Raw genomic sequence first — 14,328 nt, 5'->3', positions numbered from 1 at the left:
CAATATCCTTTTAAATTCGCAAAGTAACTTAAATAACGTATATACGGTCACTGCTTGTGTTAACTGGGAAATGTTTTAGCTTATTGCAGTTCTTAGTATGCAGGAAGTTGTTTTCTTAGTTCATTGTTTGTGCGCATTGTCATTAAATCTGGAGAATGTTTGTCTGTCATCGCCGGCTTATCTGACTCCATCGTTTGACGAGCAATGTGCAAAAAATTATCGTTGACTGAAATCAAATAAAAAGCAGACAAAACGGTTTCAAGTTTATACTTTACCTAAAGCAAAATTTGGAGGCTACGTGTTACAGAACAGAAATCGTGCATTTTGTGCAGCGATATGCAAATATGATCAGCTTTTTTGGTTTGGTAAAAACAACCTAACCCAAGTGTAAGGACTGATGTGAGAGAATAAATGGTGTACACTACAGTCTGTGTATCCATGATAATACAACACTTATGGTGAAATGTTGTGTTCTCTCAAAAATTATTTAATGGAGACACAAACAAATGTATGAATTAAAAAAGTAAAGACAATTATTTGTGAGATTTTTCTCCCTCGCTTTAATCAAAACGTTTTATATTTTGTATTATTTTCAAAATGTTGTTCTTACTCTTTAATACCATGACTAAATAAAGGAGCAAGACCCGCCTATAAAGGTGACGGGAAGGAAGTAAGAACGAGAAAATTCCGAGCAAAATTCCTGCCTGCAGATGTTGCATAGGATGACGTACTTGTCCACTGGCCCTATAAAACACCTGGGTGTTACTCTGAGCAGCGCAGACTTCTGATAGCTGCTGGTGGATGCTACAGGACATCAAAATACAGAAGGTTCAGTTCTATCGCGGGTACATTTCTTGCACACACACACACACACACACACACACACACACACACACACACACACACACACACACACACACACACACACACACACACACAATTTTACTATATATATATCTTATATACATTTTATTTTTATTTTTTTCCCTCAGAGATGAATCGGTTTCTGTGCCTTCTGGCTGTGGGCCTGTATCTGTGCTTGCAATGCCAGGTCAATGAAGGTGAGTACTACCTCTGTCTTCTGACAGCTGCATATAATGTTTGATGCATTCCTCACTCAAGTGAAATGATCACATGGTTCTACCATTTGCCTTAGATATTTTCGAATTAATTTATGAGATGTCAAAGAAATGCAAAAGTTTTATGCTTCTTCTTCTCTTCTACATTAAAATCTGTGTGTAACAAACATTTTCATGCAATAAGCGAAGTATCTTGCAGTCAGTGACGCAAGGAGGGAATAAAAGAATAAAAGCAAACATTTTCTCTTTTATCAGCACATTTGAGTCAGAACTTCATTGAAAACACTGTGATGGCAGCAAAGGCAAAGGTGGATGCAGCCTATCGTTATTCAAGGCAACAGTGAGTCTCCAGACCTCTTAAACTACAGCTAAATCTTCAGGCCCTGAACCGATGGGCACAGCAAAAATCAAAGTGTTATTCAAGGTATCCTACTTGAAACTTTAACAAATATGAATTCCTCATCACAGGAGCTTGGATCGCGTGAGAAGAAACGCACATTACGCTGATGTTGTGCGGCTCATGAAGCAGCCCAGAGGAGTATCCCGCATTGCTGTGCGCTCTGCTGATTACCTGGCTACTTCTTTGCAAATGATCACCGAGAGTCTTGAAAAGCGTCACAAGCGCTCCATCAATGCGACAGGTGTGTATTTAAAAATGTTCATATAAATTTCAATTGTTAAATTTTCCATTTTGTTAAATGTTAAAGCTACTTAATTTTCATCGTCTGTCTTATTCAGATTTGATCTCTAAGGAAAATCTACAGGCCCTCATTGATCTGACAGGCTGCTCTCCACGTCAGCGCATCCCTTCTTGTGGGACAACTCAAAACTTGCACACATATCGCACTGCAAGCAGTGTGTGCAATAACAGGTGAGGCAATCATTTCCAGAATAATTAATTCCTATTTTGTGCTTACAGTGATGCCTATAATTTGGGACTTGGGTGAGGTCTTTTGTTGGATGTTGTGTACCTTTATACAATATAGTGTATCTGCTTCTCTCATGTAGGAAAAACACCCGCTGGGGAGCCTCCAATACACCTTTTCTCCGCTGGCTCCCTGCTGAGTATGAGGATGGCACTTCTACACCTAGAGGCTGGACCCGTGCGCAAGCAGTGAACAATCACACTCTTCCCCTGGTAATACACTTTAGAATTTCATCTTTACTGGGCACATGGCAAAATGCTCTAAAGAAATATGTGCATGAAGCCTTTCTACACAGAGCTCATTTTCTACACCCTCATACACAGGTTAGACAAGTGTCCAACCGCATTTTGCCAACACCTACCGCTGACGTGCAGAGCGATCCACTCTACACTTTCCTGGTGACAATCTTTGCCCAGTTCACTGATCATGACCTGACCTTCACTCCTACGTCTCCTTCCATTGCTTCATTCAGTGACGGCATCGACTGTGGAAAGACTTGCACGCGCAGAGACCCCTGCTTCCCCATTGAAGTTAGTGCCACTGCATTACTCAGGGAAATACATATTTGCATTCAAATGCATGCAGAGTAAATGATGAATGTGTCTTGTCTTCCAAACAGATTCCTGAAAATGACCCCCGGTTTGGCAATAATTCAAAGGATGAGTGCATTCCTTTCACCCGCTCAGCACCAGCTTGTGGCTCTGGAAACACTGGCTTCAACTTCGGCGCAAGTACAGTCCGCGAACAGATGAACACTCTCACGTCCTTCCTCGATGCAGGTGAAGTCTACGGCTCAGACGAAGCCAAAGCTCGCTCCCTCCGGGACCTCACCACAGATAAGGGTCTTTTGAGGGTCAATGAAAATTTTAATGATACCGGCCGTGAGCTTCTGCCCTTCAGCTCTATGAGTACCAACATGTGTGCCACTCGAGCTCGCATTACCAATACCTCAAATGCGGTGGAGGTGCCTTGCTTTTTCGCTGGTGAGTACCATCAAATACACTGACTTTCAAATCTCTAAAGTGCACACAGCCAACAAGACTTGTTTTTTCCACTCTAATATCATGTGATTTTTAAGGTGATGATCGCGTCGTTGAGAACACCGCACTGGCCGCTCTGCACACTCTCCTGTTACGTGAACACAACCGACTCGCACGTGCTCTGGCCTGTCTCAATCCACAGTGGGATGGAGAGAGACTCTACCAGGAGACTCGCAAGATCGTGGGTGCCTATCTGCAGGTTTGTGAGGAGCTAGACTACCTGAAGTATTTTAATTACACTTGATGAAAATGTTAAATGCTGAGTTTCTTTTTGGTCTTTTAGGTGATGACATTCAGAGACTTCTTACATCACATTGTTGGTCCAGACTACATTGCAAAGCAGCTGTCCACCTACCCTGGCTATGATGAAGACGTGAATCCCGGGATCGCCAATGTATTCGCCGTAGCTGCCTTCCGTTTTGCTCACCTGATGATTCAGCCTTTCATTTTCCGTCTTGATGAGCAGTACGAGCAGCACCCTAAATACCCCAGCGAACTGCTGCACAAAAACTTCTTCACACCATGGAGGATCATCTTTGAAGGTAGAGCCAAAATCTTTAACTTCTTAGTCCTATCATCGAGGATTTTCAAAACTGAAATGATTTTGTGTGTTTCTCAGGTGGTGTGGACCCTGTCTTAAGAGGACTAGTGGGTCGCCCAGCCAAACTGAACACTCAGCAGCACATGATGTCTGAGGAACTGACGGACAGGCTGTTTAAGTTCTCCTCGAGGGTGGCACTGGATCTGGGTTCACTGAACATGCAGAGAGGAAGAGACCACGGAGTCCCTGGTATTTGTTTAATCATTATACATATAAGTGTATTCAATCTGACAAGAGAGAACTGCAGTCCTTAAATATAAACCATAAACCTACTTTTTTGATTCGTTTGATTGAGTATGTTTGATAGACATTACCTGCTACAATAATCTTTATTTTCTTTCTTTATGTTATTTTTAGGTATTTGTTTTACTTAGAGTTATTTAGTTAATTATATATTATTCATGTTATTTGATGTACTTCTATTGTTAATGAAACTTTGCAATTTCATTTTTTTTCTTAAAAAATTCCTATCATTGCATGTCAGTAATCACTGAAGGACTTTAAGCTACTCTACCTTGCATGGAAAGTACTATACAAACACATTTTGATAGATTTTTTTGACTAATTAATATAATTAAGTTTGCTTAAACATTCAAGGCCTCTGATGAACATGCATAGAAGATGAACTGTCCTAATCTGTGCTTAATCCTTTTCAGGCTACAACAAGTGGCGCAAGTTCTGTGGACTGTCGGAGCCACGAACTCTTGAAGAGCTGGCTACAGTGCTGAACAATACAGATCTGGCACAGAGGCTGCTGAATCTCTATGGCACCCCTGACAACATTGATGTGTGGCTTGGAGGTGTGTCAGAGCCATTTGTCCATGGAGGACGAGTGGGACCTCTGTTTGCCTGCTTGATCGCAACTCAGTTCCAAAAGATCCGTCAGGGAGACCGGTAAGCAGAAGGAAAACAAAGCGAACACTGTTGAGGTTCAGGGGGCTGTGTTAGCCTTACTGTTGGATTTGGTTTTTAAACTTTAAACGTTGTCCCATTTCAGACTTTGGTGGGAGAATGATGGAGTCTTCACTGAGGCGCAGAAAGAGTCACTGAGGCAAACATCAATGGCTCGTATAATCTGTGACAACACTGGTATCGCTGAAGTCCCTGAAAACCCCTTCCTGTACCGGCCTCGAGGGTCTGGCTACACCCAGTGTGTTAACATCAATAAGTTTGACCTCAGTCCATGGAAGGAGGGTGGTGAGTTCATGTTGTGAAATTAGACTCCAGACAGTCAGTGACATTGGATTATTTAAGAAATAATTATTTTTGCTTATCACTGCATGTCGGTAATCAGTGAAGCACTTTAAGCTACTCTTAAAGGATTTTGGACATACTGATTTTTACCTTTTTTAAAAAAATTTTTTTGTTTTCCAGATTCAGATTCAAATGAATCTTCAAGTTCAGAAGAATCTCCAGGTAAACCCCTCACTTATTGTTCTATATTGTCCATGCATATTCAAATTTAAATTAAAGTATTACATGAAGCTTATATTCAAGTTTACAGGTTATTTCATTATAATAGCACTTATGTTATTTTTCAGAAACAGAACTACCTTATATCCCTCCTGACAACCAACAGAACATTGCTTTCTCAATGCGACTTGGCAGCAACTCTCCCAAAGCTGGCAATCCGATCATTTTCCATGAAGTAGTCTACAACGGACAAAACAGCTACAACACTCAGAATGGGATCTTTACATGTGAGGCCCCGGGTGTTTATGAGTTTGAGTTCAGCCTTACGATCTACCAGAACTCTGCCAATGTGGATCTGGTGCGCAACGGGAAGCGGATTCTTCACTCATTCACCACAAAGCATACCGGTTACCTGATGGCCAGTGGAAGCATTTATGTTCAGCTTGAGAGTGGTGACAAGGTCTGGCTGGTTGCTCATAACAGTGCCAATGGCATTACTAGTAACAGCTACTTCAACGGACATCTGCTATTTGAAGTGTAGGATGTTTACTAATAGACAGCATCCTCACAACAATGCCCACGTTTTTTTTTTGCATATCTTTTGTTGAACTTGCACCTTTTAAAAGGCTGCCTTTAGGTTATGATAATTATGATTGTTATAATCGTTTTGTAGGTTACTAAGATTAAAGTGACCCCAATCTAAATCCCTTAACCTCCTTGACCTGGCATCTACATATGGGGACATCACATTTTGGGTTGTCTAGACCACAACACTAAATTTTGCTCTTTCCAATGGCTTTCAAATGAGCCATATTGCTCAAAGAGACACGATTGTTGTTTCTCATTTTGTTTTTGTACTCAAAAAAATGCTGCTGTGTTCAGACACCAAATAAAGAGTTCGACTGTGACACTACAAATCCCAAATAGCAAAGAGAAATTTAAAATGAAAGAGTTCGGGTATTAGGAGGTTAAAGATAAAACAACTGAAACATGCTGTGGTTGATATATTGCACTCTTTAAATGTTTTAAAGATTTTCATTTAATAAAGAAATATGTACAATCCACTGATACCTGTGCTTGCAAAAAGGGATGAAGAAGTTTGTTGTGAAGATTCATTTTAATCGTGAATGATTTGTTCAATCTTGTCTTTTAAATTCCTGAAGATGTATTGTTTTGCATCCTTTTCCCAAATCGTATAAGAGATATTTCAAAGATTTTTGAATTCATGCATTTATTCATAAAGATTTTAAGACTATGACTTTCAGTTCCTAATAAATGAAAATGAGCAACTCGATGTTTTCTTTTGATCCTGCCAACTCTGAAAGTCAGAGCTGAATGCTCCCATGCAGACCAGGAGATGGCGTTGTCGTAGAGGCTTTTAAAGCACAGGAAACTAGGCAGACGCGCAACCACGTGGATGAAATTCACTGACTTTACTAGAACGTTGTGATTCTGCTGATTCTCGAGTTAACTCAAGAATCAGCATGAAGATTGATGATTTTTTTAAAAAAAAAAACAAACAAAACACTTAATTTGTTTGAAAGTTTGGGATAGTTTCATTAGAACAAAGAAACAAAGCAGATTGATCTTTCAAAGATGACTAAAGCGAAAGAAAATATAATATATTCTGGCGGTATTTATCCCCGTGTTTCTGATACGATGAACCCAATTCAGTAGTTGGTAGATCCTTTCCAAAGCCAAGTTTCTCTTATTGTAAAAATAAATGATCTAAACTATTACAGATCATAAACTCACGCTCCCATGAAGTGGTCCGCATTCAAAAAGGGGTTTTCTTTTATAAGTTCATGTCAGAATTTTTGCAGCCTGACAACAAGTACAAAATTTCTCAAATAAAGAACTCAAATCAAATTTTAAATAGGTGGTACGTTATCGAGTTAATTTACATAAAGCACTTCACCACTTTGAGATTGAGAGTTTAAAAGCATTTTTTTTGCTCATTTGTTTTACATTTACTTTATCGCAAAGGTTTGGAATAGTTCTTTTGTTTTGTTTTGTTTGTTTGTTTGTTTGTTTTTTACTTTCAAAGGAAGCACATTTTACACTTTAATGACCGAAAGTAAAATAGCGTTAATGCAACACCCATGCATTTTGCGCTATTAAAAGTCAAAACATCTGCAGTTGAGGTGAAAATTTTGCAGTAATGTGTTGGGCAGATGTTAACTGCACTGATATCATGAAGCCAATTTGCAGTAAAAACCCATTTTGACCAAACAGCCTATAACAGTCATGTGGGGATTTATTCAGATCCTCGCGCACAAACAGACAGTTTTCTCTGTGTGTTATTGAAAGAGGCTATGGACCAATCCCTGTTTTCCATTTGGCTTGCAATATTTTATTCTATATACAAACATTAAACAGAACTTGTTTGGGGAAACTTTAGCTGGGTGCTGATGCTTTCATCCTAAGGAAAGAAAAGTGGCCACCCGGCCTCAATTGCAGATGCCGACACTTCCCCCGGGGATCTGCGTCCTTTCCTAAATAAATAAACAAATATATAGCGATCGATTAGGGACGTGGAGGGTCGCATTAGCTCTGTTGTTTTCTGCACAGTGGAGAGGAGGGACGGAAACCAGCTGCTGCGTCTGCGACTCCCCCTTACGCACAAGCCACGCCCCTCCTGCCCTCCGCGGACACGGTGCCATCCGTGCAGAGTGGATTTGGTTGTCCCATGGGAGCAGGGGAATTCTGGGGAGGACGAACGGCACACGATACCCCATTGTTTGGTTTAGCAGTCACCAACCCCCCCACCCTCTCCACACCTCTCCCCAGCTCCTCCCTAAAACGCACGGCCTGACAGTCTCAGTGGGTTAAATTGATTAGAAAGACGTTTGCGGTCTGACTAATCCTCCATTCTCGCTCCGGCTCCCTGCTTCACCGAATTACAAAAGCCACACATTTAGAAAGTCTTGCGGGTTGCGATAATCGCGGCCGAGCCTCTCACACCTGCGGGGCTGAAGAGTCGGGGCAGGCCGGACAAGTCAATACTAGACGAACTCACACAGGTTACAGCAGGAAGATTTCGGTTAATGATCTGCATGGTCTTTTTCCTCTTTTCAATTCTCAAGGTGCACAAAAGCCTAAAACCATGAACATTAAATTATAATCGACAATACTCCTGTACAGTAATTTAAGTTATTTTTCTCTATTTGTTTTGCATTTATTTGGGGGAACTTTTTTTTCTCAATTATAGTTAAAAATCGGTTTTCTTAAAAGAGTCAATGATACAATAAATTGTTTTAAAGTATTTTTGTGGATTCTTTATTGACTCCATGCACATGTAGAGGATTTTCACAGAAGAGCTTTGTGTCATCCTCTTGCCACTTTTTTTGCCTGCATTTAAAAAATTCGAGATCCTCCCCTGCTTAACATTACACGTGGCCCATCACGATGACAAATTCTGTAGCACTTACACCAGAGGAACTGTAAAAACTTTTCATTTAAATAGTACACAAATAGATAGTTACCTCCCCCCCCCGCCCCAACACACACACAAACATACAACAAAACATTAATTCCATACAATCTACATCTTAAAATTTAAAGAGCACATCTTTGTCGTTTCCTTGAGATCTACAGGAATTTTATCTTTCGCCTCTGTGTCATCATGTATAGATTTTGTCATGGTTTTAGGGTTAAGTAGAGCTGTCAGTCATTTTAGGAAAAGTGTGTGAGGGAGACGGCGACAGGGCGGAGACTCGGCAGCAGGATTCCCCAAGACTGCTTTCATAATTGGGGGAACATCTGACTTTGTCCCGCACTGGCAGATGGTGAGCTGAGGCGCGATCCAAGGGGGGAGATTTACATTCATTGTCCAGGCGCGCAAACTCCACATAGAGACAATAGTCTCGGTAAGGGGCTGAGAGCCCGCGTTGGGGGGGGGGGGGGGGGGGGTAACTTTCCCTTTCATAGCCAGACGAATGGAAGCGGAAATTAATTTTATTCCCCCCCAAATGTAACCCAAAAGCATTGGACATACAACCCAAATTTGACTTTAATGAAAGTAATAACAGATCAGAAAACACAAATGGTAAAATGAACCCATCAGCACTGTGCTCGGTTTCTTTCATATGAGCCTCTCAGTAACGAAATCATCAGATGGAGCAGCAAAGGAAACTTTGTCAGACTCTCAAAACTCGTCAGTTCATGTATTCCATTTTTTCTGCGGGCTACAGAGGATGGTAATCATGTTTGTTAACAGCATTATTTGCAACGGGTCTCATGACTAGGTTGGATTTGTTGAGGCAGTCTGTCGTATTGATTAAGAGAACTCATTTCGGGCACTGTCAGGCAGCGCTCCAAACGCCAATCAGAGTGCAGCGTCGTCGGCTGCTGGCGGAGATTGATGGACCAACCAGACGGCCATTGTTGCTGCTGACACTGATGCGATGCGTCCTCAGCGGAATCACCGCGTTCAAAGGAGCAGACGGTCGAGCTGCTGAATGCGTGCCTGTCGAGAGCGCACTTGTGTTAAATGTTGACTTGAATGAATAGACCAAACAGAACTGGCTGTACGGGCTTTTAAGGGCAGTAGCTGCGCAGCATGTACAAGAAAATCTGAAACCAAACGCCAGTAATTGTTTTTTAAATACACAAAAGCGCTCAGAAATTCTTAAAGTGAACAAAGTTTTTTCATTTTTCCCCCTAACGTAACCTTTCACGTACCTTTTAATAAAAGGTTTTAATGACTACACCCCTACTTCTGCCACACACACAAAGAAAAAAACGTGAAATATAGTATACACACTAAATTCTTAAATTCACAACGTTTCTTCATTATAAATGTTTTTTTTTTTGTGGTTTTATGTGATTTTTTATCTAGGGAAACTTCTCTGTGTTTAAAAAAGTTTGCTGCTGGAGTCACAGGTTGGATGCTGAATCTGGCAGCAGACCAAACAAGGGATGCACTTTGCACCAATGAGAGCACACATTTCAACGATCCCATATGGCACCAAGGCCCCGCCTCCACGCCCCATCCCAGCTGAGGGTCTCATTCATGCTTCAACACAGTCGTTCGCTACAAGCTTCCTGGCCCTCGGATCAACTGGTTTGATTCGATTTGGCCCTGTGACAAAGGAAGACTTCCTGCACACTCATATTTTAAAGAATATTTCGAGACTCGGTCCCGGATATCTGCGGAGCTGAACGCACAGAGCCCGTTCAGACTGACGGTGGAGATGTGCACTTGGACAATGCTTCACATCAGTGGAGGGATATATTTACTATCATCATTTGAACCATAAAAGAAAGTACTTTCGGATTTTTAACGAGACGCCCCTGAAACATCACACAGCGTCGGTTACTTCTTTCCCCCCACAAAGCTCTGTAAATGCTCAGTTCGTTTGTGGCGCTTTGGAGGAGCGCAGCGCCTTGAAGTGGACCTTTTCTTGTGTGCCAAAGTGCTTTAGCTGCCCAGCTCAGTGTTTTTTTCAGCTGCTTCAAGAAAGTGTTACCAACCGATCGGAGCAGGGTGTAAATGTTTGGAATCCAGGAACATTTGATTCGTGAAGCGAGCGGATTAAAAGAAAGAGGTCTTGGAGAGGAGATGGATCCAGTCCGGTCGTGGGTGCGCAATGTTGGGGTTGTGGATGCGAACGTCGCAGCGCAAAGGTACAGAACAAACTCAGCTGATCTGCTGACTTTAGGTTCTCACCAATCCTCTCATCTGATACGCCCAGGCTTGTTTGACTGTTCATGATGGAGACATCTTTATTATTATTATTATTATTATTATTATTATTATTATTATTATTATTATTATTATTATTATATTTTTAAGGTCGAACATTAGAAGAGGCAACCTTTGAGAAAAGAGCTGCAAACTACTTGTTGCAAAATATGACACCAGTCCCCTATAAAACTCACTGCCCCCAAACTCGTAAAAACGTAACAAAAAAATAACAACAAACATTTGTCATTATGCTTGAAATGATAATAAAACTTCCCCCAAATGCAAAACAGCTAACAATTATTTATTTGTACATAAAGGCAAGAGGCATTTAATAACGTCATTAGTTTTCGTTCACAGGAGCGGAGATCACTGTTAAAGCTGTTTGTGACTAAAACGAAATACATATTTTTCCCAGAGCAGCTTTAGCTTCAGCTTAAAGGCAACTTCATCGTCACCTGCCACAAACTTTACAGCTCTGATTTTTAAAAAACAGAAATGACAGATTTTCCAGTGTTGGCTCTTTCTTCTACTTGTTTTTTACTCTTCCGCAGATGTTCAGTCAGCTTCTGCACACATGCATTAATTAATATATATAAATATATTTACAACACACAAACCGTATTGTACTTCAGTGTTGAAGAAACAGTCTTGAAGAAAGCAGAATCATTTTCAAGATGAAAAGTTGGCAACATGTTAAACAGCGCAGCACGCATATTTTAATAGAGCAAATAGAAAACAGTTATCAGGATTATTTATTTAAGTATTTTAGTGATTTTTTTAAGCAGATGGTAGCTGGCTGTTTGTTTTTTAATCGACACTTCTTTTGTTCAACTAGAAACTAAAACTGAAGTTGTCAAGACAAAATCTAAAGTGCACTCGAGTGTGATTTGAGGTCTTTTTCAGACAAAATTAAAATTACAGAAACATTTAACAAACAGTCAAACCTGCTCTGAACCAGCCCGCAGATTCATAACAATCTCTTTTTTTATTAAGATGAATTCAAACAAGCGTTTCACGTGTCCAAATCTTTAATCCGTGTTAATTAAACACTCAGTGTCCTAATGTATATTTTAACTATGATGCTCCGCCATCGACACAATTTTCACTTAAACAAGACGTCGACACTTTTCAATTTTCAAGTTAAAAGAAAAAAAAAGTTTGAGTAAGTTTGGCTTATAATGACGTTTTTTCTGTATTTTTTTTCTAGTCCATATTTGGTTCTCCTTGAAGGGTCAAATCTATGCAAAATTATCCATCAGTTTAGTTATTTTATTTGTTTGGCTTATGCTAATTTATAATTAATGTATGGATCAAAGAAAGACTTTAAAGAAAAAAAAATGCACGATGATAAATATGCTTTTAATATTTTAATGTTTTAATTAATTCAAGTGATAGTAAATTTAACCATAGTTATTGTTGCATTTAATCTATTTTAATTTAACTTTCAAGATTTATTGCAAATAGAGAAAATGTTTTAGTTTAGTTTGTTAGCATGCTTATTGTGTTTCTTTTTCCATATTATCATTATTATTATTATTATTATTATTATTATTATTATTATTATTATTATTATTATTATTGTTATTGTTAATAATAATAATAATAATAATAATAATAATAATAATAATAATAATAATAATAATAATAATAGAAAGCCTGTTAATTGTCATTTAATAAAAGGAAAACAAGTATTTCTATTTGATGCTATAAATGTGTTTAATTAAATAAAGTATGATAATATTCAGTGTGATAAGCGTGAGCTGACTGTCTCTTCCGGTTGTGTCCTAAGTGGAGTGGCCCTGTCGAGAGCTCATTTCGAGAAGCAGCCGCCCTCAAATCTCCGCAAGTCCAACTTCTTCCACTTTGTCCTGGCGCTCTACGACAGACACGGCCAACCTGTGGAAGTGGAGAGGACTGCATTTGTGGACTTTGTGGAGCACGAAAAGGTGTGTGACTGTTCCCGAAAGCTTAGAGATGTCAATTCTACATCGAGTTTTAATATTTAACGTGTTTAATCAAAATCGCCCGAAATAAGAGATTATCCACATGTATTTGTACTATACAGTATTTCAGCCGTAACCAGGTGCTCAGCTTAATTTTCCCCATCCTTGGTAAAGCCAAGCATATCGAACAGCTGACGGCTACATGTTTACACAAGCTTTACCCCCAATGAGCTGATGATGTGGGATTGAAAAAGAATATCTAATGACTAATTAGCAGCTTGCCTCATTAGGAGGACATCACTACTTTTTTAAAATGCAAATTATGCTCACTCCTGTTAAGTTATACAGTGAACTAATCATCAAAGTCTCCTTTTCCTTCATGCCTCTCTCCCATACTCTAAATACTGCTGTATGGGGTGGGGGGATTCCTCAAGTTGGACAACACCAAAATAAAAAAGGGTGCAGCGTGGAGAGAAAGACAGAAACAGTTTGAGATATGCCTGGAGTGTTGATGGATGTTTTTGCCTTGTGGTGAGGGGGCACAAATCTCCTGAACTTCTGGCAACCACTGCACTCAGTGGAAAAGACAAGGGGACTCTATCCTAACAACTAAAGTTCTAGCATACTTTTGGGTTTTTGGAGCTTCGGAGTGAGGCAGGCAGCAATCCTGATGCCGGGGCCGAAGCTGTTAGCGTGCTCCCCTTTGTGCCACACAGACCATAGACTAATATGACGGCAGTGGAGAAGTTCATTTTCTGCATGGTTACCCTGGCATCTGTTTTTGCTTTGTAATTGCGCAGAGGTAGAGTGATGGCATGGTGAAGTAAACGTCCCTCTGTGTATATTTACAAAAGTTATGAAACTGGGCATCCATCTATCTCCAGGTGTGTTCTCATATTAAGTTTGGAGTTTTTTCATCTTATCTTCATGCATCTTAATTTCCACCCCGTTTCCTCTCCTCTCCTTGCAACTGTCTCCATTTCCCAGTTTCTCTACTCCCCCAACCTTCTTGTTCTCTCGCCTCCTTTCTCGCGCTCATCTCTGTGATGCCAGCCTCCTGGGTTATTGGACCAGAGAGCATTCCTCTGAGACCACTTAGAAAGACCAGTGGAGGTAGAGAAAGAGAAAGGAAGAGGGAGAACACAGAAGAGAGGGAGGGAAGAAGGAAGAAGTGAGAGGCTAGTGGAGAGTGTAGGGCAGGGGGGTGTAAGGAGGGATAGCAGAAAGGAAGTTTTTCTGTCAAGGTCGACTGCTGCTCAGTCTCACACGCAGTACTTTCCACTCGCTGGAACACACTTTGCCCTCACACACACAAGTGCATATAGCCATGCCTGCTACCTCACTGCAGCGGGGACCACTGCATTTGATCCGAGGGTTTTTTTAGGCATTTGTATCAGAGATGACAGTTCAACCTCTACAAAGAATATCCGACTCAAGGTTAAGTGCTCAGCTTATGAGCAAAACACAGGGTCCCAAATGAGCTTTGAGCCTACAACTCTCTGATCTCGATGCTGCTCCATGGGAAGGGCGAGCTGCAGGATTAGGCAAGACTCACTGTGCTTAACCCTGTTTACTGATGCCCAGCTGTGCTTATCTGTACCCCAGCGAGCCTAACTGTATTCTCTGCGTTTGTCTGT

At 40.5% G+C, this 14,328-nt stretch overlaps 2 protein-coding genes across 5 annotated transcripts in view; both read left to right on the top strand.

The window, feature by feature from the left end:
* Positions 1–994: 994 nt before the first annotated feature.
* LOC134638282 (eosinophil peroxidase-like) lies at positions 995–5,600 on the top strand. Its single transcript, XM_063488798.1, has 14 exons — positions 995–1,061; positions 1,335–1,419; positions 1,548–1,720; positions 1,818–1,950; positions 2,088–2,217; positions 2,329–2,535; positions 2,625–2,988; positions 3,084–3,244; positions 3,329–3,587; positions 3,665–3,835; positions 4,303–4,540; positions 4,644–4,843; positions 5,021–5,062; positions 5,188–5,600. Exons 1-14 carry the CDS (start codon positions 995–997, stop codon positions 5,598–5,600), a joined length of 2,643 nt encoding a protein of 880 aa, XP_063344868.1.
* Positions 5,601–10,107: 4,507 nt separating this feature from the next.
* ebf2 (EBF transcription factor 2) overlaps positions 10,108–14,328 on the top strand; it is a 28,435-nt gene continuing 24,214 nt past the window's right edge. For all 4 annotated transcript variants that reach the window (XM_063489185.1, XM_063489183.1, XM_063489184.1 and 1 more), the window contains exons 1-2: positions 10,108–10,687; positions 12,538–12,694. In XM_063489185.1, coding sequence (XP_063345255.1) covers positions 10,554–10,687; positions 12,538–12,694 — 291 coding nt within the window. In that variant the 5' untranslated portion in view covers positions 10,108–10,553. The remainder of the gene's footprint in view (positions 10,688–12,537; positions 12,695–14,328) is intronic.

This window comes from Pelmatolapia mariae, linkage group LG12 (assembly GCF_036321145.2).
Source record: "Pelmatolapia mariae isolate MD_Pm_ZW linkage group LG12, Pm_UMD_F_2, whole genome shotgun sequence".
NCBI lineage: Eukaryota > Metazoa > Chordata > Actinopteri > Cichliformes > Cichlidae > Pelmatolapia > Pelmatolapia mariae.
The sequence above is the reverse complement of the archived record's forward strand: the minus strand, read 5'-3'. Positions and strand labels throughout refer to the sequence as shown.